At 54.9% G+C, this 23,673-nt stretch overlaps 3 protein-coding genes across 4 annotated transcripts; 2 read left to right on the forward strand and 1 right to left on the reverse strand.

The window, feature by feature from the left end:
* Window positions 1-253: 253 nt before the first annotated feature.
* Window positions 254-5,997, forward strand: STAR (steroidogenic acute regulatory protein). Its single transcript, XM_075074736.1, has 8 exons — window positions 254-738; window positions 1,930-2,105; window positions 2,684-2,797; window positions 3,085-3,212; window positions 3,294-3,452; window positions 4,039-4,223; window positions 4,419-4,512; window positions 4,601-5,997. Exons 2-8 carry the CDS (start codon window positions 2,042-2,044, stop codon window positions 4,706-4,708), a joined length of 852 nt encoding a protein of 283 aa, XP_074930837.1. The 5' UTR covers window positions 254-738; window positions 1,930-2,041; the 3' UTR covers window positions 4,709-5,997.
* On the reverse strand, window positions 5,466-16,264 carry ASH2L (ASH2 like, histone lysine methyltransferase complex subunit). Of its 2 annotated transcripts, XM_075074732.1 has the most exons (17): window positions 16,096-16,264; window positions 15,735-15,804; window positions 13,824-13,969; window positions 12,971-13,059; window positions 12,516-12,610; window positions 12,284-12,379; window positions 11,964-12,059; window positions 11,650-11,725; window positions 10,943-10,960; window positions 9,477-9,570; window positions 8,885-9,102; window positions 8,495-8,662; window positions 7,946-8,139; window positions 7,437-7,529; window positions 6,989-7,087; window positions 6,612-6,671; window positions 5,466-6,149 (listed from the first exon to the last, which is right to left on the reverse strand). In XM_075074732.1, the coding sequence occupies exons 1-17, from the start codon at window positions 16,233-16,235 to the stop codon at window positions 6,042-6,044; spliced, it is 1,860 nt and encodes a 619-aa protein (XP_074930833.1). In that variant the 5' UTR covers window positions 16,236-16,264; the 3' UTR covers window positions 5,466-6,041. The 2 variants fall into 2 exon arrangements, with proteins under 2 accessions (XP_074930833.1, XP_074930834.1); XM_075074733.1 differs by lacking the exon at window positions 10,943-10,960.
* Window positions 16,265-17,739: 1,475 nt separating this feature from the next.
* Window positions 17,740-20,587, forward strand: NODAL (nodal growth differentiation factor). The gene is made up of 3 exons (XM_075074497.1): window positions 17,740-17,956; window positions 18,455-19,236; window positions 19,335-20,587. Exons 1-3 carry the CDS (start codon window positions 17,740-17,742, stop codon window positions 19,485-19,487), a joined length of 1,152 nt encoding a protein of 383 aa, XP_074930598.1. The 3' UTR covers window positions 19,488-20,587.
* Window positions 20,588-23,673: the final 3,086 nt, after the last annotated feature.

A 23,673-nucleotide genomic window follows, 5' to 3' on the forward strand; every position in this document is an offset into this window, starting at 1 on the left:
GAGGGGTTCGTACCCTTGCATCCCCCCAGCCTGGAGCCAGAGGGGTGGCTCTGCCCAGGCTCTGTTTTGGTTCTTCTCGCAAACAACAGCGTGTCCTTGTGCCGAGGCCTTGTGCCTGGGAGCGGCTGCTCCGGCTGGGATAACAGTGGTCCCCGCTGGTTTGCCGCTGAGGGGGGATCTCCCTGCCACCCTCGTCCCTGGTGTTGCATCCCCCAGCCTGGGTGCTCCAGCTGCATCCCTGGCAGGGGAGAGCAAGGCGGGGGGAGCTGTGGGGGGGCCGGGGGCTGCACACCTTGCCAGAGGGTCTCGCCCACTCTCCTCAGGCACCACAGACCCGCCGGTGTTTGGGGTGTGTTTGGCACGAGCTCCAGGCTGCAGGGCTGGGAGCTGCCGGCAGGGGCTCAGGGCTTTCCAACCCTCCTGGTTTTGCCTCCCACCATGTGCAGGCATATGGGGACTGGGTGGATGGAGACCAGCCCGGGGGCAGAGCTGCGGCAGGGACCTGGGAATGACACCTGCGTGGAGCTGCAGCACCGGATGGCGAGCGGGAGCACGGCTGCAGTGGGGATTTCCCCAGTAAAGATTTGGGAAAGGGATGGTGCAGCTTCTGGCTTCCTTCTGGTCCTACCAGCACCTCCATCTAATTGTGCTGCGCCAGCGTCAATGCAAGGTCTCTTTTCTTGCACGTGTTGGAGAGGAGCCGTCCTGGGGAGCAGCAGGACCGTTCCTGGATGGCAGGTAGGACCCAAATCATGTCTCGGGGGCTTGGTGGGTGAGCTGGGGGAGGTGAGGGGTTTCCTGGGGCCTGGCTGCCGGCACAGCGAGTGGCTGACCTCCCCCTTGGCCAAGTTGTTGCAACAGCGGGGAGGAAGGTCAGGTTCCCCGCAGGAGGGTGCAGGGGCTGACGTCAAAGGAAGCAGCTGGTGATTCATGGGTTCTTGGGAGCGCTGGTCTCTGGGGCCATAACTCATCCCAGAAATGTCATTTCATCCTTGAGTGTTATCGGCGCTGTGCCGTTGCCCACCGCTCCCAGCCCTGGCAGATAAACTGGCCTTTGGGGGAGGTACAGAGGCTGCCCCTCGCTCCCAGCCCCAGGCTCAGTGGCTTAATATACTTAATATTCAGCTTTATATACCCTGAAGGACAGGCTGTGTTAGTGCGGGGCTCTGTGGGGCAAAAGGGAGGGCTGTGCACCCTCCAAAACACTCTTGTCCGTGCGATGTGCATAAAGCATCCCTGGCGCGGCCCTGCCGTGCGTGGCCACCCCGGGTGCCCACCGGTCCCACGCACGTTCACGCTGCCAGCGATGCCGGGAGGTCCCGCTCTGCCTGCGGGGGTTGGTCTCGTGCAGCGGGGCTTTAGCGTGCTGCCGCAGCGAGGGCTCTGCGGTGGGGTCCGGTTCCCCGGGACAGGGACGGGCTGCCCCCGTTCTTGTGTCTGGTGTTAGCTGAGTTTGGGCTGCGCCTGCCTCCGGTTATCCCGGGATGGTTGTGCTGTGAGGTGGTGTCCATCATTATCCATTGTTATCCATTGTTATCCACCTTTATGTGTTGCTACCTGTCATAATTGATTGTTATCTGTTGTTATCCACGGCTGATGATCCGCGCGGGGGCAGCCGTGCCGTGGACCCCAGGCCCACACGCAGCAGGGTCTGTCCCTGGCACGGGGGTCGCCCGCAAAGCACCGTACAAAGCACCGTACAGCGGGGAGGCCGTGCCTCCGTCTCCAGTCTCCTGCCCTCATCTTGTTTCGGGAGCTGGCTGTGCCCCCCGCGGCTGGACCGCGGCTCGGGGGCATCGTGCCAGCGCGGCGCCCGCCCCTGTGCGTGCATCTGCTCGCCCGACACCGGCAGATGCGTGAGGAGCCGGGTCTGGCCTTGGCCCCCGGGGCACTGCCGTAAGTGATGGCTCTTATCTCTCTGCTGACAAGCCAACATCCTTCAGCGGGTGTATTTAAGGCCGAGCGCCCGGAGGGCCGGGCAGAGGAGTGCTAGCCGCAGAGACACCCGCCTGCAGCCCACGGCTCCTGCCTGACCAGGGAGATGCTGCCCGCGACGTTCAAGCTCTGCGCCGCCATCTCCTACCGGCACCTGCGCAACATGACCGGTGAGGGGCTGGGGGGCCGGGACACGGGGATGGGGGAGCCCCTCTCCACAGGCTCCCTGCGGTGGGCAGTGCCGGCGGGGTGGCTGGGGGTCTCTGTGGATGCTCTCCCCGTCCTGTGCTCTGCTGCCTTCTGGGTTTTGTCTTTTACTGCCTCCGCGACCCATTCTTGCCACCAGACCTATTTCTGGGGCCCGAGGGGGACGGCTGTGTGCCACTGCTGAACGTGGAGAGTAGCTATAGCTAATGCTCCTGCTGGCTGCGAGGATTTTGTTTTCTTGTACTCTGGTTCCTCTGGCCTTTCCTGGGCACCTGCACAATTGCTTCTCAGAGTTTTTATCTGCTCCTCACGTGCTGCGTGGCTCGAACCTGGAGCAAAGCCCAGGTTGTGTAGGACAGCTCCTGTCCCAGAGCCGTGCAATGGCAGTCAGCTGCAATCTGTGCCTGTGGGGGCTTCAGCGAGGGTAGCAGGTAAAAGGAGGCAAGCAGAGGCTTTTTCAATGTTGTATGTTTAAATTGCAAAAGAGCAAAGCCCAGCAAGCCTCCTGCAGCTGGCGAGTGACGCACTTTTCTGCTCCCAGGTCTGAGAAGACAAGCTGCTGTCACCATCAGCCAGGAGCTGAGCAAGTTTGCCTGCCACGGCACGGGACCCAGCACGTGGATTAACCAGGTTCGAAGAAGAAGCTCCTTGCTCAGTAAGTGACCAGAAAATGGTGGGGGGGTCTGGCCTTTTCTGCCGGGTGGTGACCGTCATGGGTCAGGGCTCAGGAGGGTGGTTGGAGGAAAACCTGCTCATGGGTCGCCTGCGCTTTTGCTATTAAACAGCAAAGGCAGGCAAGCGGTGGGAATTGAGTTTACTGCCCCAGCCCCAGGGGACAGAGAAGTGTATTTGATATAGATAAAGCTTAGCTGGTGTTACGATGTGTTAGCCAACCGTGCGACGTTCTTACACTCACCCCTGCTTTTGTCCGATCCCGTGCAGGCTCGAGGCTGGAGGAGAAGCCCTTCAGCGAGACGGAAATGTCCTACGTCAAGCAAGGAGAGGAAGCCCTCCAGAAATCCCTCGGCATCCTCGGCGACCAGGAGGGCTGGAAGACAGAGACGGTGGTGGTAGGTGCTCTGCTTTGCAGCAGAATGACACGATCCTCCTGTAAATACGCATGATACTGATTCTGCCTCCCCCTCTCCCAGGATAATGGAGACAAAGTGCTGAGCAAGGTGCTGCCGGACGTGGGCAAGGTGTTCCGACTCGAGGTGGTGGTGGACCAGCCCCTCGACGCAGTGTACAGCGAGCTGGTGGACAACATGGAGCAGATGGGAGACTGGAATCCCAATGTCAAAGAAATCAAGGTAGGACCCTTGTCTCAGCCAGGCGTTCACACCCACGTGCTGCTTTGTCTCGTGGCAGAAGGGCCAAAGACTCGCTTTGCCCATCGTGGCAGGAGCACGGGGGTTTCGCCACCCATTCTTTGGGAAATGAGAGGCCAGACTGTCTTGTCTGCGTCCTACCGCGGATGTAGAGCTTGTTCTGCGGTGCTCACGTTGCGACTGCGGCAGGAGTGAGTCTCTAACAGCTTGCCCGTGGATGGGGGTTGTGCGTGTTACTTACTCTGTAGGGAATGCACTTGCAAAATAGGCGGGCCAGCTCTGTTGTTAAATTTGTTCTGTTACTGGAGAAGTTACACAGTACCCCACCATGCAGGGATGAGCATTTTGCTATTCCACAGCTTGTCTGGAGTAAGAGAAACACCCTCCCTTTTCAGGTATTGAAAGCTAATGGTCTGTGGGCTGGCATGAAGCACATACTTGCAATCTTTATCGCTATAAGCACTGTTTTTGTAAGCGCGTGTATTTGAACACACAGTAATCAAAGCTAGCTTTTAGCTACGTCAGCAGTAAATACCTCAAATTAACATTTTAATGCTAATCTGTCCAGATTCTCCAGAAGATTGGAAAGGACACAGTGATCACCCACGAGAAGGCGGCCGCTACCCCCGGTAACATTGTCGGACCACGGGACTTCGTGAGCGTCCGGTGCTCTAAGAGACGTGGCTCCACCTGCATCCTGGCCGGCATGTCCACAAAATATGGAGCTATGCCAGAACAGGAAGGCTTTATAAGGTCATCAGCTGTTGTATTCACTTACAGGGCATTTAGTGAGTCAGATTTACACACTAGCTTCTAGCATGGGCTCAGAGTAATTGGGTTTGTCGCAGTAGCAGGACCTGCACTTCCCCCCCGTGCTTCAGCAGGGCTGCAAGTCTGAGGCGAAGTCAGACGCTGCTGTCTAACGTGTGCGCGCCTGTCCTTGTACAGAGCTGAGAACGGCCCCACGTGTATGGTCCTGCGCCCGCTGCCCGGCTGTCCTTCGCAAACCAAGCTAACGTGGCTTCTCAGCATTGACCTGAAGGTAGGCTTTGCAGCAAACGCTTCAAGGTAGAAGCAGGACTTGCACTTGAGGCAAGTTCCGCTCACGGGCTGTACCTGCTCCTCTCCAGGGCTGGCTGCCGAAGACCATCATCAACCAGGTCCTGTCCCAGACGCAGGTCGACTTTGCCAACCACCTTCGGGGGCGCCTGGCCCAGACGGCGGCCGGGAGCTGCTGACCAAGGACCTAGAGTTGGAATGCTGTGTTCGGGGTAAAGCAGGGAATCTTGTAACGGGGAAAGGCAGACACCATTTAATTAGCGCAGGCTGGAATTAGCCAAGGCCTTTCGTAGTAGACACCACCAATCAATACATTATTTCAGTAAACAAGGCTTTATTCATTTATTTATTGAAACAAATTAGTTAGGGAGGGCGCAGGGGCCTGACTGGGCCAGCACACGCTCATTGTGCAAACGCAGGACCAAAAATATGAGGTAGAAGTCCTGCATTTGTTCTGCTGAGTGTGTGGGGGCCCAGTCAGGCCCCTGCACCTCCCTAACTAATTCTTTTCAATAAATAAAGCTTTAATGAGTGGTGTCTGCTCTTAAAGGCCTTGGGTAATTAGTTATTAGGGAGGTCCCAGGCACCTGCCTGGGAAGGCAGGAGAACCAGCACATGCTCAGTTGGACAAACAAGATTTATCCTCAAATTTTACTTCCCTCCTTCCCCCAAAACACAGCTTTCATTCCCTTCTGGCCCCAGTGAAGCAACTCTAATTTATTTTTCCTATAGAGACACCCACAAAGTGTCAAATTATTTATTCATTCAAAGCTCTGCAATGATGATCATTGGCAGGAGGCCCTGGATAACTTGATCAATGGGGTGAGCAGAAGGAGCTCTTCAGCTTGAGAGATCGCTGAAGTGTAGCTATTTTGAGTTTAAATCTCACTCATAACAAGTTACAAGACAAAAACAAAAAAAAAAACCAAACCAAAATTAAGAGTTAAAGCCTTTATTTTTCAACTGGTTTCCAGTTTGTGTGGAAAAAAAAAATACAGTTTGGACAGAAGCCCAAATTTCAGTCTTACATGCAGTAGTCTTGTTACAACAGTCCTGGCTGGAAGCTGGTGTTTACAATTAGCCAAACACTGCCGAGCAGAAGCACCGGTGTCGCTTCCGCAAGCGTACGTAGGGCAGGTAGGTCCCACTGGCGCCTGCTCTCCCTGACAAGTGACTGTTACAACCCAGGTACAGCACATGAGGCGTTGCCGCACACAATACTCGCCTCCTCAGCTAGCTACACTGTAAAAGTTACTGAAGACTCCAAGAGATGCCCACAACTAGCACAATACATACCAGAACTGCATTCACTTAGACTCCAGCATAGTGGTAGAGTGTGAATCCTCAGCAGGTCACAAATATACAAAACGCCTGCCATCAAGAGCTGCGGTGGCTTCGGCTTGTTTGTGCACTGGCTGATCGCTCGGAGTGATGCATGTTCCTCTACAATAAAAACCGGTTGACTGGATGCCCACTGTGTTGTTTCTGTTAATGCTGCGCTGCCTACTTTATTTATGGCTCCCAGGGCGGACTTCGTCTTCCATCAACTTCTGTCTCCACATGATAGAGCACATCTGCCAGCGTGTGTTCTACAACAGCACCCCAGCCCATGTCACTCATCTGCAAAGGGAATGAAGGACAGTTAGCTCGTGTCATGAAGTACAGGCTCAGGGCAAAGAGGGACTAGCCCTGTTGTGCAGCAGCGTTCCAGGACTGTTTCCCTCCTGAAACCATTAGTTTTGGGCAGGGGGAAGTTCCAAGTGTTTCCTTAAACAGGAATTCAGCCCTCTTACTGATACAAGAGGCCAACACAGGCAAGAACAGGGACTTCACAGTCTGTCAAGAGGAATAAGACAGCATCTACTATGTAGTTAAAATTTAGTTATTTTTTAGGCTATCTGTCCTTAAATATTTTAAAATACAATCCTTTTGGCTACACTACCCGAGTACAAAGACCAAAGAGGGCAGAGACAGGCTTAGTATAGGTCAACACCCACCACCACCACAAAGTCAGACACCTTTTGTTTAAATACCATGAGGCTACCAGAAAGTGGGGGGTAAAAAGCTTCAGTTGTTACTTACCGGACGGTAAGTGATATCTCTAGGTGGATACTTGAAATATGGCCCAAAGTTTATAGAAACCTGTGGAAGACATTTGTGATGAGATCCAAAGAAAACTGGGCAAATTTCTTTAATCTTCAATCCACACCCCCTCCTACCCGAGTCCACCTGGACCCTGTGCAAGCCCGCATGAACAAACACCCTCGGCATGCAAGGGGGGTGTTTATCAAACCGCTGAACAAAGTCCCACCACAGCAGCATTGTTCCAGCGTCGCTTCACTAAAATAATTCCCAGCTTTCCTCTTCACTTGCTTGACACAGGCCCAGAGCGCCCATACTCTATGCATTATTAAAACTACGATGGACTTAGGAATGATGTCTCAAAGATATGTACTTACCGTGCAGCCTTTGTACAAAGAAATAGCGGGAAAATAAACCCCCTCAAAGATATCTTTAAAGGCAACTCCTTGGCTGGCACCATTCTTGAAGAATATTATCTGGAAAGAAAAATAAAACAGGTGGGTTTCCTTTTTTCCCCACTGATGTTAACTTCCATGACCTTACTGAGCACTACAAAGCAACCCTCCAGAGGCAGCTTAACCTATGCTCCCCTTTACCTGACGCCAGACAATTGCTTAAGTGACAGCAACGACATTACAAGCAAAGGGCACAGCTGGTTGGCTAAGGTCATTGTTGCATCAATAAAAGTGTTCTTGTTTTTGATGAGGAACTAATGCTCAGCCTCCCTTTGTGCTCATTAAATGCAAGCAATTAATACATACAACGAGCCAGTCTCGCCACTCTTCCTGAGGTTCTGCATCCTCCACCTACCAATGCTTAACTTACCTGGCTTCCAGGTGCTTGCTTTAGGCTCTTCTCTGCTTTGTCCACAAAGTCCTTCTCTTCAAAGTACAAGTAGCTTTTGAATTTAATCAGAGCCTGAAAATATTAGAAAACAACCACCTCAGAAGTAAGCCAGAAAAACTGCTACCTTTAGTGACATACTCCAGAACAGCAGACCTACAGGAGCCCTGCTCTGGGAGAGTACGCATGGACAGTGACTCACATATCTCAAATATTTGAGAGCCAGAAGGAGAAGAGAAGATGAAACAAGGTATGGGCAATCTCGTTCAGTAGCCCATGCAGAGCCTTCCCTTGCAGAACCTCTGGGTGGTTCTGGGTATTTTGTTTTCTTGAGAGCAGCACTTTGGACCTCTCTGCTATGAGCCACAGTGGTACCCAGAGGTAGGATGGAAAGAATGCACTCAAAGGGGGCAAAAGTGAGGCTACAGCAACCCGTTTTCCACTTGTCCACCTAGACAACGCTTAATCCGGTAGTGAACCCCACACCTCACCTTATCTTTGTAAGTGTCAGGCAGCGATTTGGCGGTCTCGGTATCTTCTGGAAGACTGATGTAAAATCCCAGTACATCACCCTGTCCGTAGCCAGATGAATAGTGTTTCCCTATCGACTGGTGAAACTTTGTTCCCTTTTTGCTGCGCCAGGAGTAGCTGAACTTGTCGTATCCCAGAGGCGCCTGGAGGTTCCCTGTGGAAACCAGCGTTTCACCGTGAGCATAGGCAGTGTAGCAGGAGCACCTCTGTGTGTCCCGCTTCAGGTCTTGGAACAGCAATTGCATTCCATTAACGAATACGACTGCCATTAGTACAATTGCATTGACTACAGCGTTAAGGCAAGGCTAAGCATGCAACAGCATAAAGGATCCACCCGTACTGCAGCCCTGCTCAGATTAGATCGCCTGCAGAGGTTCCCCTTCAGAAAAGCAGTGAAGAAGCGGGCAAGCTGAACGTGCCTTACCCTCCTTAGGTCTGAATTACTGGGGAAAGAAATACAGGAACCAGCTGGAATGCACTGCTAAGAAATATTTGGTAAAATTATTTACCTAGTGGCTGTGACCAGCCTAATCTGGCAGCTGTGTCTGGAGGCATCTCGTCCATGGATATTTCAAAGTACCACGCTCCTTTCCGCACTCCATGGGAGGCTCGTACCATGGAATAGCCCTTCTCGCCAATAACAGTCAGCCTGTCGTCAGAGATCTTTAGCTGAGGAGCTGCAGTACATGAGAGAAAAGGAAACGAGCGGTTCACTTGCTATTTCTGATGTGCGGCGATGTCAAAAAGGCAAGCGAACACACAGAAGCGGATTTAACATTTGCACCTCTTAAAGCAATTAAGTCTGAAACTTCCATAACCGGCAGCGTGAGGTTACAGAAGACGGCCCCTCACAAGAAGAGCTGGCTATACAACTTGCATATGATTAGCAAGCTTTGTACCTCGGTCGTGCAGTGCTAGGAGGACTCGTTCATACAGGCAGGCTCTGTAGAGGTCCCCAGGAATAGGCTTTCCTGCCCAACAGTCTAGCTCCAATTTTTCTGGGTCAGGTGCGTGGGGGTCAGGCTCAGCCAAGATGTAACGATATCCATCTTTATTAAAGGGGTGTTCCAAGGGATAACCGTGGGGTGGTAAGCGCTGAGCAGAAAACAACGGGTCACTGCGAAACACAAAAACTACAGGTTGGCATCTCACGGTGGCTGTGGTTCAGTCACAAGTCAACCCAGGACAACGTCTTACAGAGCTGTACCTGCGGCGCTCACGGCCTGCACGCCGCCTTGCTTCCAAGAGTCTGTGCGAAACGAGCATACGCTCACCTACAAAATGAGCCTATACTCAACTATTTCAAATAATTTCTAGCGTGGGACCCATCAATAACTTCACATGGTTATGGCACGATTCCCCATAAATCTACCAAGGGCAGACAGGCGAGAGGGCAGCTTACGGCATCAGAAGTAAAGCTGTCCCTGACTAGCGTGCAACACCTTGCTATAGACGCTCGTCGCCGTGCCACCGCATCACCTTTCCTCTTACCTTCTGGTTTTCTTGGCTGTTCCTGTGGTCCCTCCATCTTGCTGCTTGCGCTTCGCTCCCCGTCCCTTCCCACTGCCTCCTGCAGCAATTCCCCCTTAACACAGAAACCACGGCGTGTTACGCAGCTGATGATCAGAGAGAGCCCGTGAGCATGGAATCTCCACAAACAGAAAGGGGCAGAAGCGGCCAAATTAAAATCGGCTCATGAGCTCAGGTACCTTCTTCCACAGCTGCACGTGAAACAGGCTTCGCTGAAAATGAGCATAGCACAATCCAGAACTTTTACGTAGCTCACTAGTCAGCTTTTGAGACGCCTACATCTAGAGTGGAAGCCAAGTGAGATTTATCAATGAAAGGAGCTCAACTCAAGCTTTTAAGGTGGGAATTAATCTTTTCTGTCATCAAAAGATCTACAGACAGCGGCATTGGGATCCGGTTCAAAAGCATTATTGTTTCCTTTCATGGAGATTCCAGTCACAGTTCAAATTTATTTCTGCAAACGTGGCAGAAAACCCAACCTGCAGCACAAACTATCTGATTTTAGGCAGTCATCATCCCAGTGACACGCTACGCTGGCAAAACACTCTGACACCGATAAGCAATAAGCACTTAACATTAAATTTCCATCTATAAAATGAAATACACCTAAGTTGAGGGAAAATGAAAAGCAATAGAGGTGTTTCTCTTCAGTATCACCAAAATGAGTACTATGGTTGAACAGTGTGTTTCGTATTACAGCACCCATTTTTACTCATAAATAAAACTATAGTATAGGAAAAGCTACATGTCAAATGTTATCAAACTTGTATCAGTATAACGTTTTAATACATCAAATTGTATATTCATTTTGTCATTACACTATTTCAATAAGAGAACACTTGATTTACGAGGAAAACTATAGAGTTTTCATGTACTGTAGATAAACACCTTTACAAACCGCACACTGTGTCATAATTCAAAAGCTGACTATCTTTTTAGTTATCAGCCTTCCCCTTATGGCGTAAGGGATTCAAACCATTGAAGGAATACCATATTCTGCACAAACATGACATGACCTCAACTGCACTTGCTAGTTTTAGTGCAGATAAACATTTAGGCTCTCCAGTTTGTCATTGCTCATCCACCTAAACCATCACGGTACCACACCAGCTCGCAGATTCAGACCGCTTGTTTAGGTATTAAGATTTAAAACCACAACAATATCAGGTCAAATCATACAAAGCAGAAATAAACAGAAGTGAAAATAAAACTTTAAACCAGTCAAGTGGGGCAGAATATGATAATTAAAAGCTTCTAATTGCTAAAGATTAAAAATGGAAATTGCTGGTTTGTATTAAAGTACTATTGCAATCACATCAGGGCACGCTTTTGATTTTTAATTGACTTTAGCTTCTAAGGTAATTGGGCAAAAAAAGCTTTGCAAACAATAATACTTAAGTTTTAGAAGCTGAAACGTAAATATTCACCTCCCAAAGAGGCTCCACCTGTAAGAACAGAAGTGGCACCACATATTTGTCAATCCTCCAGAAATTAGATAAAAAACAACCAGTGCACGAAGTGGAGACAACGCAGCCTTAGATATCAGTAACCCGGGTTTTAGAAAGCCCCAAACACCTCCTGTCAGGCACCATTTGAATGTGTTTAATATAAAACGGCGTAGCCTTGGGCACAAAGACATCTCATCAGCAGTTAATATTACTACAGTAAGTAATCTCCGCGAGCAGGCAAAGTTGTTAGCACAGCTGCCGTTCCGCAGAAAGAAATAACAGCAAAACGCAAGCAGCGATTATAAGGAATAAAGCAGTCTGTCCCCAACTACCTTCAAATCTCAGGGTGAGGGAAACATGAAATCTGAGTAATACAAGTAGGTAAATTAAAATCATTATGGAAGAAAGCTGACAAGCTCAGCTTCCTTGCAGGCACCTTGATTTAGCTGGCCGCCACGAAGAAATAAGTCGAACCTTCACAAGAAGGTACAATTCATCTATCTCTATAGAAAGGCACGCTAAGACTGGCCGAACACGTTTTGAACATAAGAAGCATAACCTCGGTTCACACAACAGGTTTAACCGTAGCATCTCAACTGACGTATCTGCGCAGACACCCAGCTGTAGGGGTGGGCAAATCCAGCTTAGTCCCAAATACTGAAAAACCACCTGATTAAAGAACTTGCCATTTAAGCTTCCGCTTGTGGATACCGCGTTGTTCTGTTTCTGGTTATCATATGCAGGACCAATATTGGCAAGATCCTGAAAGAGATAAAAAAATCTGATGTATAGACTTGGCCAGACTGACCACGCAAAGCCTGAACACAGCACCCCCAGGTGCTGGAGTACTCCGGCACGTGGCGTGGCACAACCCAGGCTCACGGCATGGCTTGGCTCAGTTTTGCTCATTTAACTGAGCACAAGCCACCAGCAAACAGAACCCCCACCCCTTCCTCCCAGCTCCCCGGGGCACATTTTCCTTCTACCTCTCATTACATACTTGGTCGAGAAGGCCAAACTTGGGGTAATCTTCTTCTGGGTCTTTACTCCCTGGGTCCGGATGCTCTTTCACCAAGAACACATCTCTTTCTTTACACTAAAACAGCAGGAGTTCAGGTTACACAGGGTAAGATCATTTCAAGTTCATTAACAAGCGTTTAAATCATAGTGTTTACTACTAATACATAGTATGCATGTCAACTATATAATCACCATCGGAATCTTCACCGTTCAGCTCCAAGCCCAGACCTCAGCGAACTAGTGTCAGACACCTGTACCACTCACAGAAAATCCTCCACGAATTTCACCCCAAATACTTACCATAGTTTTAACAATATTGTTAGGCCAAGTCATTTTCCCAGGTCTCTGTCGCGTTGTCATACACTCCCAGTATTTATCAATAAATGGGATAATATCCTGAAAAAAAAAACAAAACAAAACTGAGTCTTAGCAGTGCGGGTCTGACAGTCTCGCTGCCATTATTTGACTGCACTTGCTCTTCGCTGAAATCATAGCTTACATAAAACCGTGATGATTTTTGAAACAGCCATACCTTATCTTTTGAGAACATAGTTTTTGGGTGCTCATCTTGTGTCCTTGACTGCCACGTTAAGTTGGCCAGAGCACTAAGGCACATTTCCTTGAGATCTTAAAAACAAAAGTATACCAGAGCTAGAATTACACTTCATGGGGAAGATCAAACATACACCCACGTACACAGCGACTGCTAACCACACAGCATCCATGCTATCTTGAATAACAGTGATGCCCTCAGAAGGTCTGTCCTAACTCAGCAGCCCTCACTAAACAGAAGATTTTCACCATCTTAGTAAGTTAGTAGCAAACCAGCAAAACATTTTTAAAAAAGCCATATATGCTCATGGTTAATATGGGATTTTCTGGTCATTTTTTAGAAGTTTCAGCAGAACCTTCCCACTGACTTTAGATAAAATGAAGCCTCTTGGATTATCCTGCACAAGATTTCAACAGATGTGCTTTTACACTTACTTGCTTGTTTTCTTAAGAAATACGTGTTCCCGCTGTGATGGCAAACGTTGCAATGGAAACTGTAGTTGGTCATAAAAGGCAGGCATGACCTGGAAGAGAGCACGCTGATTTGTAAGTTCTGGTGTACACCTCACTTACCACATCAGGTTAAGAAATTAATTACTCCAGGTTAACAAATTAATTATTCTCTCTCTTTCTCCAAAACCAGAAACATTTTACAGGTTCAAGGATAATTTCATGAAATCAGGTTTATCATGGGCATCAGGAAAAGCCACAAAGCTCTTGAGAAAAATGTAAGCAAGCTAAGTGCCATCTTCTTGTTTTAGAGAAGTCTTGAAATTCATTCAGCAAAATAAGAGAGAACAATCCAGGAGCTCTGGACAAGGAGCTCCATCTGAGTCAATTAGTCGTAACTGGAAGTCTAGAATACTCTTTAGGGGCAAAGTACAACCAAAAAAGTTATGTTTTAATAAGCCTAAGGTCAGTCCCGCATAAGTTCTAGAAAGCAAGCTGAATTTACTTTTCCCTTACAGGAATATTTTACTTTTTGTTCACGCCAGTTGAGAGTGTCTGCTGAAGCCCCCTCTGCTTGTCAAATAACATTTACGGGCCTCTAAGGCACTGAGCCCAAGGGAGGCTCTGACAGCCCCACAGTCAGGACAAAGATTGTTTAAAGTTGAAATGTACAGACATAAACACTTCCTGCTGTGTTGGGTAAAGTTCGTTATGTACGTAACACACTGGTTTCCAAGTGCCCAAGGCCCAGGACGGGGTCCTTGGGAACTGACACCCTAAATACTTCCATTTTTGCTAACCCAAGTGCCATGCCCAGCATTAAGCAGAGTTTACGTACGTGGTATCAATGCCAAAGGTGTCTGCTGTGAACCATTTGGTACAAATTCCACACTGCAGCTCTATCTCTCCAAGCTGCCGTCCGTTCTCTTCATCCACTGAGCCTGCCTGAGCATCCAAGACTTCAGAGTTGTCCCCAGCGGCCTCCTACAACCAGAGCAGATCAGCAAACTTGGACTGGCTTAAAGATTGACTGAATCAAACAGGAAAGAAGTTTTGTGCAGTAACTCGTCAAGGCAGAAGAATTTACAGGAAATAAATTTCTTTCCCCCTAATACATGGCCATGTCTTGAGTGAGCTGGAAGTGTTGTGCAGATTCAGACAGAACTTGTCAGATGGATGAAACTTAATTTCCAAAATAATTCTTTAAAGAACTAAAACTGGAGCTAGCAGGTTGGAAAGTCCTTTTCATCTGAACCACAGGAACATGTTTTGGTTTTGAGTAACTACCTCCTGCCTTCTACAACTTTGTCTTGCCCCTCACTTTGCAGTCTTGGAAAACTGGCGATGCTGATTAGTCCTAACGCATCAAGCACTGCCAGAGATTTGTTTGTTAAGTGGAAACATTTGAGTTCTGAAAGCTAAAAAAAACCAACCTCCTTTATGAGGAAAGGCTGAGAGACCTGGGTTTGTTCAGCCTGGAGAAGAGAAGATTGAGGGGGATCTCATCAATGCTTATAAATATCTAAAGGGTGGGTGTCAGGAGGATGGGGCTGGACACTTTTCAGTGGTGCCCAACGCCAGGCCAAGGGGCAACGGGCACAGGTTGGAACACGGGAAGTTCCACCCGAACATGAGGACAAACCCCTTCCCTGTGCGGGTGCCAGAGCAGGGGCACAGGCTGCCCAGAGAGGCTGTGGGGTCCCTTCCCTGGAGACATTCACCCCCCGCCTGGATGTGGCGCTGTGCCCCTGCTCTGGGTGTGCCTGCTCCAGCAGGGGGTGGGACGGGACGATCTCCAGAGGTCCCTTCCAACCCCACCATTCTGTGATTTTGTGAGAAAAAGAATTCTGTACTTGCCCTTTTTCTACACCATGTACAACCCACAGTTATCTTACGCATTTGCATCTCCCCTGCCCTCTGTGTGAAGACACTAGATCGCTAACAAATAAGAATTCTTTGGCAGTGAGGAAAAAGACTAAACAAAACAAGATAAGGGAGAGGGCTAGCAGCTTGGCCAAGAGCCATCCCAAGGATAAGCCTCAACCTCAGCCTGCGACGTCCCACAGGGGGGAAGAACAACTTCCAAGCCCAGCATCCCTGGCTCTCACAGACCTGCAGACATCACCACACAGGCTGTTCTACTGCAGGGACAAGTGAACTGTGGTGCTCAGCAGCAACAGCTGTGAAGGGTTTAGAGGAGAAACCGTACGAGGAGTGGATGAAGTCCCTGGGTTTGTTCAGCTGGAGCAGAGGAGGCCGAGGGCAGCCTCATGGCGCTCTGCAGCTCCCTCCCGAGGGGAGGAGGAGGGGCAGGGCTGGTCTCTGCTCTCTGGTGACCAACGCCAGGGCCCGAGGGAATGGCAGGGAGATGTGCCAGGGGAGGGTGAGGCTGGGTATCAGGGAAAGGCTCTTCCCCCAGAGGGTGGTGGAGCCCTGGAACAGGCTCCCCAGGGAGGCATCACGGCACCAGCCTGGCCATATTCCAGAAGCACTTGGACAAGGCCCCCAGAGACATGGTGTGAATTTGGGGTGTCCTGTGCAGGGACAGGAGTTGGCCTCGATGATCCTGCGGGTCCCTTCCAGCTCAGGACATGCCGTGACTCCACGAAGGGCGGCGGGGCAGTGTCCTCACCACGGGGCTGCACGTTCAGCCCTGGACGCTCCCGCACTCTCCGCCTGCCCCAGCTCGGCAGAACCCACCGCAGGCCGGGCTGCTCCCAGCGTGCCCCGGCTGCCCGCGGGCACCTACCAGGGGCTCCTTCCCGTTGGCAGACTCGGTGTCCAGCGCTGCGGTGACATCGGCCAGGGCGGCATCGCCCCTGCAGGGAGAGACGAGACCTGAGAGCGGCCCCCGGCAGCACGGCGGGGGGACCCGGCCACCCCCCGGCACCCCCGGGGCGACACGGCGGGGGGACCCAGCCACCCCCACGCCGGCACCACCAAGGCAGAGAGACCACCCGGATCCCCAGGTCCCCCCAGGAGAGGGAGCGGGACGCCCCGAGGACCCCCGGTGCCCTCACAGTGCCCTCAGGGGTGGCGGAGGGAGGAAAGCCCCCCACAGGGCCGGGGGGGGGGGGGGCGGGCCGGGACAGTGGCGGGGAGGGCCATACCCGGTGTCGGTGTCGGTGGCGCCCGGTTCGGGCGGGGCCGGGGGCTCCGCGGCGGGAGGGTCCGGGGGGGGCTCCGCGCCCTCGGCCGCGGGAGGGACGATCCCGGCCACCGCTGCTGGCGCCGCCGCCGCTGCCGCCATTTTCCCCCGCCGGCCCTGCTCTCGCGAGGAGTCAGGCAGCGCGCCGCTCTCGCGAGACTTCCCTCTTCAAAGGGCAACAGTTCCCTGTGGGGCCCACTCCGAGCCGGCGGCCGAGCAGCGCCACCTGCCGGCGACCGCTGGGAAGGACAGGGTCTAGGTGGGGGGAGCCGTGGCGTCACCCTGCCCGGCCGTGACGTCACCCAGCTCGGCCGTGACGACACCCGGCCAAAGCCTGGAAAGCAGCTGCTGGGCTGACTTGGGGGTGACAGCCCCCACGTCCCCGCTGGGAACGGGTCCCCTGTGCCCGGCGGGGGGGTAAGGGTGCCGCCCGCAGCGCCCGTGGGCTCCTCTCTGACACCGGGGCCCCACGCCGGGGGGTCCTGCGTGAAGCTGTAGCACGTTCCCCCCGCGGAAAGGAGGAGGGTCGCCTCGCCAGCTGCCGCTTTGCGAAACCCTCCCGCTGGGTGGGGGGCCGGCCGAAGCCGGGGACCACCCCCCCAGCTTGGCCCCCCACACCTCCGGGACCGGGCGCGGCTGTGCGGGGGGCTGGCGCGGAGACCTGAGCCCCCACGGCCGCCCCCGCTCGCTCTGCAGCGCGAAAGGCTCATGGAAGAGGGGCTCCCGCGCCGCATCCCCCTGCCTGGCCCAGCAGTACCCCAGCCCCAGCCGCATCGGGCTCCCCCTCGGGGGGGTCCTCGGGGAAGATCCACCCGAGGCCGGTGCCGGTGCCGTTCCCCTGCGCTGCGCGGCTGGATGCGACCACCCCCCCCCCCCACCGCCCCCAGCAGTACGAGCCCCGTTGTCCGGCCCTGCACCCCCTGCCCTCTCCCCTGGTCCTGCTCCGGACGGCGCCGGGAGAAGGGGACACAAAGCGGGGGCCCAAGCCCCTGCCTGGACCGGGCTGGGGGAGTGACGGCGGCGGTGCCCAGGGGTACCCCAGGTCCCGGTCCCTTCTCCAAGGAGCAGGACAGGATTGCTGGGAGTGGGGGGTGCTGGGGCTACTCGTCCCCAGGGGTCCCACGCGCCGGGCAGTGCGGGGTGCTGGGGACAGCAGTGTCCCCGCATAGCGAGGGGGTGGCCGCTCCCCGCTTTCCCGGCAGGGCAGGGCCGGAGAGAGCTGGTGGTGGGGACGAGCCCTGGAGGGATGGATGGAGAGAGGGACGGGCAGCAGGAGAAGAGATAGGGAGAAGGAGGGAAGAGGCAGGGGTGGGTAGGGCTGGAGACATGGAGGAAAGGAGGGGGAGAAGGACGGAGGGAGAAGGGGAGGAACGGGGGAGATGGAAATGGGGAGGGATGGGGGGGGAGATGCAGTGTGCAGGAGAGGGAGGATGGCGATAGGGACGGAGGGAGGGATGGAGCCGGGGTCGGAGGGATGGGAAGAGGGACGGGGAGAAGGGGGGGGCCGGAGGGGGCCGGGGCGGCAGGGAGGGGGCTGCCGGGGCCGCCCGGGGCGGTGCTCGGGGACGCTGTACAAATAGGGCAGCCGCGGGCGGCCCCTGCAACCATGCGGGCCCCGCTGCGCTCCGCGCCCGCGCTGCTGCTCTGCGCCCTCGCCGTGCTCCGCCTGGGCTGCGCCCCGACCCGCGCCCCGACCCGCGCCCCCACCCGCGCCGCGCCCCGCGCCCCGCCGCGCTGCCCCCCGCTGATGCTACAGCTGCTCCGCGCCCCTCCCGCCCCGCTCCGCGCCGCCGCCGCCGCTGCCCTCAGCCTCTCCCCGCACGGTGAGTGGGGCCACGGCCCCGAGCATCCCTGTCCCTGGGACCCACACTGTCCCTGGGACCCGCACCATCCCCGAGCATCCCTGTCCCTGGGACCCACACTGTCCCTGGGACCCGCACCATCCCCGAGCATCCCTGTCCCTGGGACCCACATTGTTCCCTGGGACCTGCACCATCCCCGAGCATCCCTGTCCCTGGGACCCACACTGTTCCCAGGACCCTCACTGCCCCCGAGCTTCCCTGTCCTAGGACCCGCACCATCCCCGAGCATCCCTGTCCAGGGACCCGCACAGTCCCCAAGCATCCCCTTCCCTGGGACCAGCACTGTCCAGTGCTCTCGCTGGCTCTGGGGGTGCAGGGTGGAGCTGGCTGCTCTCTCCCAACCCTCAGGCTCCCGTGGCAGGGACTATGCCCCATCAGCATGCAAGGTCATCGTCCCCTCTGGCGCTGGCAGTCCCTGGCAAAGCCGGCGGTCCCATCACCGTGCCCCTTGGGTTTCAGGCTCCCTGCAGAACGGCTCCCGCTGGGCACTCTCCTTCGACATGTCCTCCCTCTCCAGCAGCCAGGAGGTGAATCTGGCCGAGCTCCGTGTCCGCCTGCCCGGTCTCTCTCCATCCCGCGATGTCTCCCTGGACATCTACCACAGCCAGCGGCGGAGGTGCCAGGAGGGCGGGACCTGTGCCCACCAGCTCTTCCTAGGCACTGTGGCTGGCAGCCCCTCTTCCACCCAGGCCTCCTGGAAAGTCTTTGAGGTCACCAGCCTGCTCCGGTCCTGGCTCCACCAAGCTGTGGCCCCTGGGCACCGTGGTCCCATGGGAAGGGAGCGGTGGGAGGCAAGCGGGTTGGCCACTGCCACGACACACTTGCCCACCTCGAGTGACGCTGGACACGGGGAGCCTGCCCTGCCCCAGGATGTGATGGACAGAGTCCTGCTGCTCATCTTCTCCAGGGACAAGTCTCCGGGAGACCACAGCCTCATCAGGACAGCAGAGACCTCCAAACACGTCATGCGTGACAGCGACTCCCAGGGCATGGGGACCCGCCGGCATCGCAGGAACAGGAAGGAGAAGCAAAGGATCAAAGTGAGCGATGCTGCCACTGCCGTCCCTGGGGAGGAGGGCAGGTCCTTGTGCAGGAGGGTGGACATGATGGTGGATTTCGAGCAGACAGGCTGGGGCAGCTGGATCGTCTACCCCAAAAAATACAATGCCTACCGGTGCGAAGGGCAGTGTCCGTCGCCTGTGGACGAGACCTTCAAGCCTACCAACCATGCCTACATACAGGTAAGAGGGGGTTGCTGCCTCCACTCTCCCCACGCACCCCCAGTCCCACCGGCCCGTGGCAGGGGATGATGCTTTGCCCTTCCTGTGTCTCCCCACAGAGTTTGCTGCAGCTCTACAAGCCCAACCAGGTGCCCTGCCCCGCCTGCTCCCCGATCAGGATGAGTCCCCTGTCCATGCTCTACTATGAGAAGGGCGAAATCGTCGTCCGCCACCACGAGGACATGATCATCGAGGAGTGCGGCTGCAACTGAGGCCAGCTCATCCCCTGCCGGGAAGGGGAGCATCTCTGCCCAGAAATTGGCCCTGAGGACTGGCCGCCTAACCCACGACCAATGCGCAGACCGGGGTGTCGCTGAGCCCCTGCCACCTCCGAATCCTGTGTGCCCACGCATTGGCGAAGCTCTGGCTGTGCCAGGGGAGAAGGAGTGGGGTGCCCAGGTGTTAGCTGCTCTGCAGCGCTGTGTGGCCACAGTAAACAGACGGATCCAGGCTACGCGTGGGGAAGGCCATCAGGCACCTCGCTGCAGCACTGAGGTGGTGGGAGCCTCACGGCTGCATTTAGCCACGAGTTGTGGTGCTGGTGGCTGCTGTGCGCCGGGGCAGCCAAGGGCTGGTGCTGCTCCACAGGGGCCGGAGCCAGGGCGGGGGGCTGGAGCCGTGGCAGCATCACTCCCTGCCCCAACACACTGCGCATGGCAATGCTCCTTTTGCCCACGACAGGTATCGCTGGTAGCCTCGGGCTCTCGGCGGGACGCTGCAGCACTGGTGTCCACCCACACTGAGCATCTGCACCATCGGGATTTTCAATCTGCCCCAGGGTTTAGGCATTTCTCTTAAGAGTTCTATTATATTTCTATAAAACTCTATCAGATTTCTATTAGAATTAAGTCAAGTTAATGTGTTAGCCCAGTGTCCAGAGCCCCCACCCAGCAGCTCCACGTGGGCAGCAGCAGGCAGGGGTTCATCTCAGCCTGCTCCTGCCCTGAGCTGCAGGGCTGAGCACAGCCCTGGGAGGGATGGCTGGCTGGCAGCAGGCAGCAAGGCAGCGGCCTCCATCGATACACTCCTCACCCAGGACTACGCAGGGAATGATGCAAAGGACCTGGAGCTCCCTCATCCCTCTCGAAAGCATCATCCATTCACCAAGAGCCAGAGAGGGTTTGCACGGGCAAGTGAGGTGCCCTGGAAATAAGGCAGCCCCAAGGTCAGTCTCGGTGGATCTGAGCCCCACCAGCCCTCCTACCTGCCCTGAACATCTCAGCTCATGTGCTGCTTTCCTCTGTAAAACGACAGCTTTGCTCAAAGTTTTTCCACCACTCGCTGGATGACGTGGTAGTGAAAGGGTCGTGGTTGTATAATTCGTCAATAAATTATATATATTTAAAAAGCCTGGTAGATTCTGCTGATTTCCACAGTCCATTTTTGCTGTTGAATGATCTTTCAGGGTGCAATTTCCTCCAGGTCTCTGTGCATCTGCTGCACCCAGAGGCTCTCCCTGCCCCGGGATCACCTCTGGCCGCAGCTTGCTCCGTTACTGCCCAGCAAAACCAGCAATGCCGGGCAGCAGCAGCCAGAGCGAGGGGGCTGCTGCCGTGACTTGCTAGAGCAAGGGGGTCTCCTGAAATGGTGCAAAAGGTGCTCAGCAGCTCCGTGAATGGGAAAGTTGGTGTGAGATAATGAAGCAGCTGCTCCCTCCCTGATGGGGGGTTGCTCAAGAGCAAGAAGGGAAGCACCTGCAGGCATTGAAGAGGGCTGAGGGGATTTTCCACCTTTATTTACCCCTTGGAGATAAGGGGAAGGTCCATGTTCTCTAATAGCAATGAATTTTAAGCCATGCTTGTGCAGGAGGCTCTCTTCAGGTCACCCACCCAGGGGGGTGATGGGACTGGGAGCTGGAGCAGGAGAGCTCCGGCTCCGGACAAGCTTGGGGTCTCAATGCCCAGGGTCTCAAGTGCCCCTGGGGATGACTCTACCCCACTGTGTGCCAGCCCTGGGGGGACACACTCTTCCTGGGGCAGCAAGGGTCAGTCCATGGGTTTGGCCGAACTCACCCCGTTGCAGCCTCGGCCGTGGGTCTTGGGCTCCCCCAGGCTCACGTCTGCCCCCTCGCACAGCTGTGGATGGGGACACAGCACACACGTGGGGTCCCACTGCCAGCCCCTGGCTACAGCCAGCATGGTGGAGGGGACAAGTGGGACCACAAGCGTTGGGGCTGGCAGCGGGTGGCCCAGGTGGCCGTGGGGGACAGGGCCATCCCATCCCTCCCCTCCTGGGACCAGCAGTCCCGACTCCACATCCCTGGGCCAGCCTGATTATCCCCAATCCACATCCCAGCCGGCGGATAAACAAAGCGTGTCTGGTTCCCCCCTCCTGCGCAGACCCTCCCCTGGGCCGCTTACATATTCCGACAGCATTTCACACTGGGACCATCCCGTCATTAGAGGGTCATTTGCAGGAGCTGTCAAGGGTGGGCGAGGGAGGCGTGGGGCTAACCCCTGGCAGGAGGCAGATGCGCACAGAAATCTGGCAAACTGGGCTCTTAAAATTAAATTTTTTTTGCTTCTTCCTCCACAGGTTTGCTAATCCCTCTCAAAAACTGTTGTCACACCAGCAGTGAAACCAGGAGGTTTCACACTCCCACGGTCACCTGGTCCAAGTCGCCCCCCCCCCCCAAGACCCCCCCTTGTCCTCCCCAGCCCCCTGCATCCATCAGCCTTGCTGGAAGCTGTATCTTTGCGACCTCTGCCCCTCCATCAAGCCTGTTTGAAATCGAACGGTGGGTTCAAAAGTTGTCATGGGGCAGGAGGAGGCAGGCAGACGTTCTCTGGGAAGAGCCGGGTGGAAAAATAAAGGCTGAGATTCCAGGGCTGTAAGGAAAACATCAAAGCGCAGATGGTGACAATAAAGCTGCACTGCCATGCTTAGGCAAGGTATCTGCTAGTAAGTCCGGCTTTGCGAGGCTTGGGCTGTGAGCAGAGACCTAATCTCTGAGCAGAGGGAGCTCTGCCGCCTGGCCCTTCTCCTGCCCCAATACACATCAGCTGTGACAGAGGGAGCCCAGACACGCAGGACAATAAAGCAGGGGGGACAGCTCCAGCCTTGCCATGGGCGTCCTACCCAGCATGGGCTGCGGGCATCGCCGGGCCCTGCGTTCAGCACCTTTCCAAGGGACCGGCACAACCCTTTGGCATCCCGGGGCCAGAGGCTGCTGAGGCAGGGACACTGCACGGGTGGTGGGTCAGCAGGAACAGGACACAGAGGCTTTCACCCCACTCCCGCTGCATGGGCAGGGAATGGTCTGGCCGGAGCACACAGCCAGACCCTGCCTGTGTCTCCCCACTCAGAGATGCTCTCGTGAGCCTCACCTGGGCAGAAGGGATGGGTTTTTGCACCAGCCTCTCAGTGGGAGTTTTGTGGCAGAGCAGAAACCCTACAGCAGCAGAGCATCTTGCTGCCCTCCCAAAGTGGCTGGGGAGCTGGCAGGGTCTCTGCTTTTGAAAAGGACTGGCTTGGCTTTAGCATCCTTACACATTGGCATGGGAAGGATGGAGCCTTCCCAATGCAAGGAAGGTTTTCTGGCAGGAAAAGCGCCCTGGCTGTAATGGGAGCACTGCCTACCGATGCTGCAAGACTTGGATGCAAGCAGTGAGCACTCGGGGGGCACTGGAGCGTGGGGCAGCCACAGTCCAGCTGGGCTTAGGATGGGGACCTGCGACCCTACCTGCCTCCCAGCTTCCCTCCGCCGTGTGTGGGGCCAGACCCTGCAGCCTGCACGCTCCCTCCCAAATGCAAGCAAGAGCAGCGTCTGTGCACTGCGCTGTACACGGAGGGGCTGCTGGCGACGGCAGCGAGTCGCAGCCCACCTGCCTGCGGGTGAGCTGCTGCGCGCGCCTCGGGAGGAACAGCACGCAGTCGGGGAGGGAAGATAGGCACGGTTTACTTTGGACGCACTAGGAAAGAGTGAGTGAGAGCAAACAGACCGACAGGCTTATCAAAGGCCCAGGGTAATATTTGTAAAAACGGTGGATTAAGGCACTGGCTGGGTCAGGCAAGTATTGTTCATCCCGTGACCAGGACACAGGACGCAGGCACTCTGGGCACGCTGCTCTGCCCTGCTCAAGGCAAAAAGGGGCAGGGATAGAAAATGCAATGACAAAGCCAACACTTGTCCCTCGGACCTCCCCGGAGCATCCCAGCTGTGCGAGGCAGCCACCCACGGCTGCCTCCCCTCCTGCTGTGCATGCAAGGGCAGCCACGCAGCAGCCTGCGCTCGCCTGGGGGCTCAGCCTGCGGCAAAAGCAGCTCCTCAGCCTGTCAGTGCAAGTGCCACGCAAGGAACAAACCCTGGTCAAGCAGGGGTCTGCCCTGGAAACACTGAGCTGCTCCCTACATGGCTTAGGCAAGCTTGGAGCGCTAGAAACATGAATGCATGCAGGG

The sequence above is a fragment of the Phalacrocorax aristotelis genome, chromosome 24 (genome assembly GCF_949628215.1).
Source record: "Phalacrocorax aristotelis chromosome 24, bGulAri2.1, whole genome shotgun sequence".
Taxonomy (NCBI): Eukaryota; Metazoa; Chordata; class Aves; order Suliformes; family Phalacrocoracidae; genus Phalacrocorax; species Phalacrocorax aristotelis.

What these genes read in the sequence shown, in the direction of transcription:
- STAR (XM_075074736.1), top strand. Translation starts at nt 2,042, where the DNA reads ATGCTGCCCGCGACGTTCAAGCTCTGCGCCGCCATCTCCTACCGGCAC. An exon ending in GCACCTGCGCAACATGACCG is followed by an intron (nt 2,106 to 2,683) that starts GTGAGGGGCTGG and finishes TTCTGCTCCCAG; the next exon opens with GTCTGAGAAGACAAGCTGCT. An exon ending in GGAAGACAGAGACGGTGGTG is followed by an intron (nt 3,213 to 3,293) that starts GTAGGTGCTCTG and finishes CCCCTCTCCCAG; the next exon opens with GATAATGGAGACAAAGTGCT.
- ASH2L (XM_075074732.1), bottom strand. Translation starts at nt 16,235, where the DNA reads ATGGCGGCAGCGGCGGCGGCGCCAGCAGCGGTGGCCGGGATCGTCCCT. An exon ending in GCCACCGACACCGACACCGG is followed by an intron (nt 15,805 to 16,095) that starts GTATGGCCCTCC and finishes CTCTCCCTGCAG; the next exon opens with GGGCGATGCCGCCCTGGCCG. An exon ending in ACAGCCAAGAAAACCAGAAG is followed by an intron (nt 9,103 to 9,476) that starts GTAAGAGGAAAG and finishes TGTGTTTCGCAG; the next exon opens with TGACCCGTTGTTTTCTGCTC.
- NODAL (XM_075074497.1), top strand. Translation starts at nt 17,740, where the DNA reads ATGCGGGCCCCGCTGCGCTCCGCGCCCGCGCTGCTGCTCTGCGCCCTC. An exon ending in CCTCAGCCTCTCCCCGCACG is followed by an intron (nt 17,957 to 18,454) that starts GTGAGTGGGGCC and finishes CTTGGGTTTCAG; the next exon opens with GCTCCCTGCAGAACGGCTCC. An exon ending in CCAACCATGCCTACATACAG is followed by an intron (nt 19,237 to 19,334) that starts GTAAGAGGGGGT and finishes GTCTCCCCACAG; the next exon opens with AGTTTGCTGCAGCTCTACAA.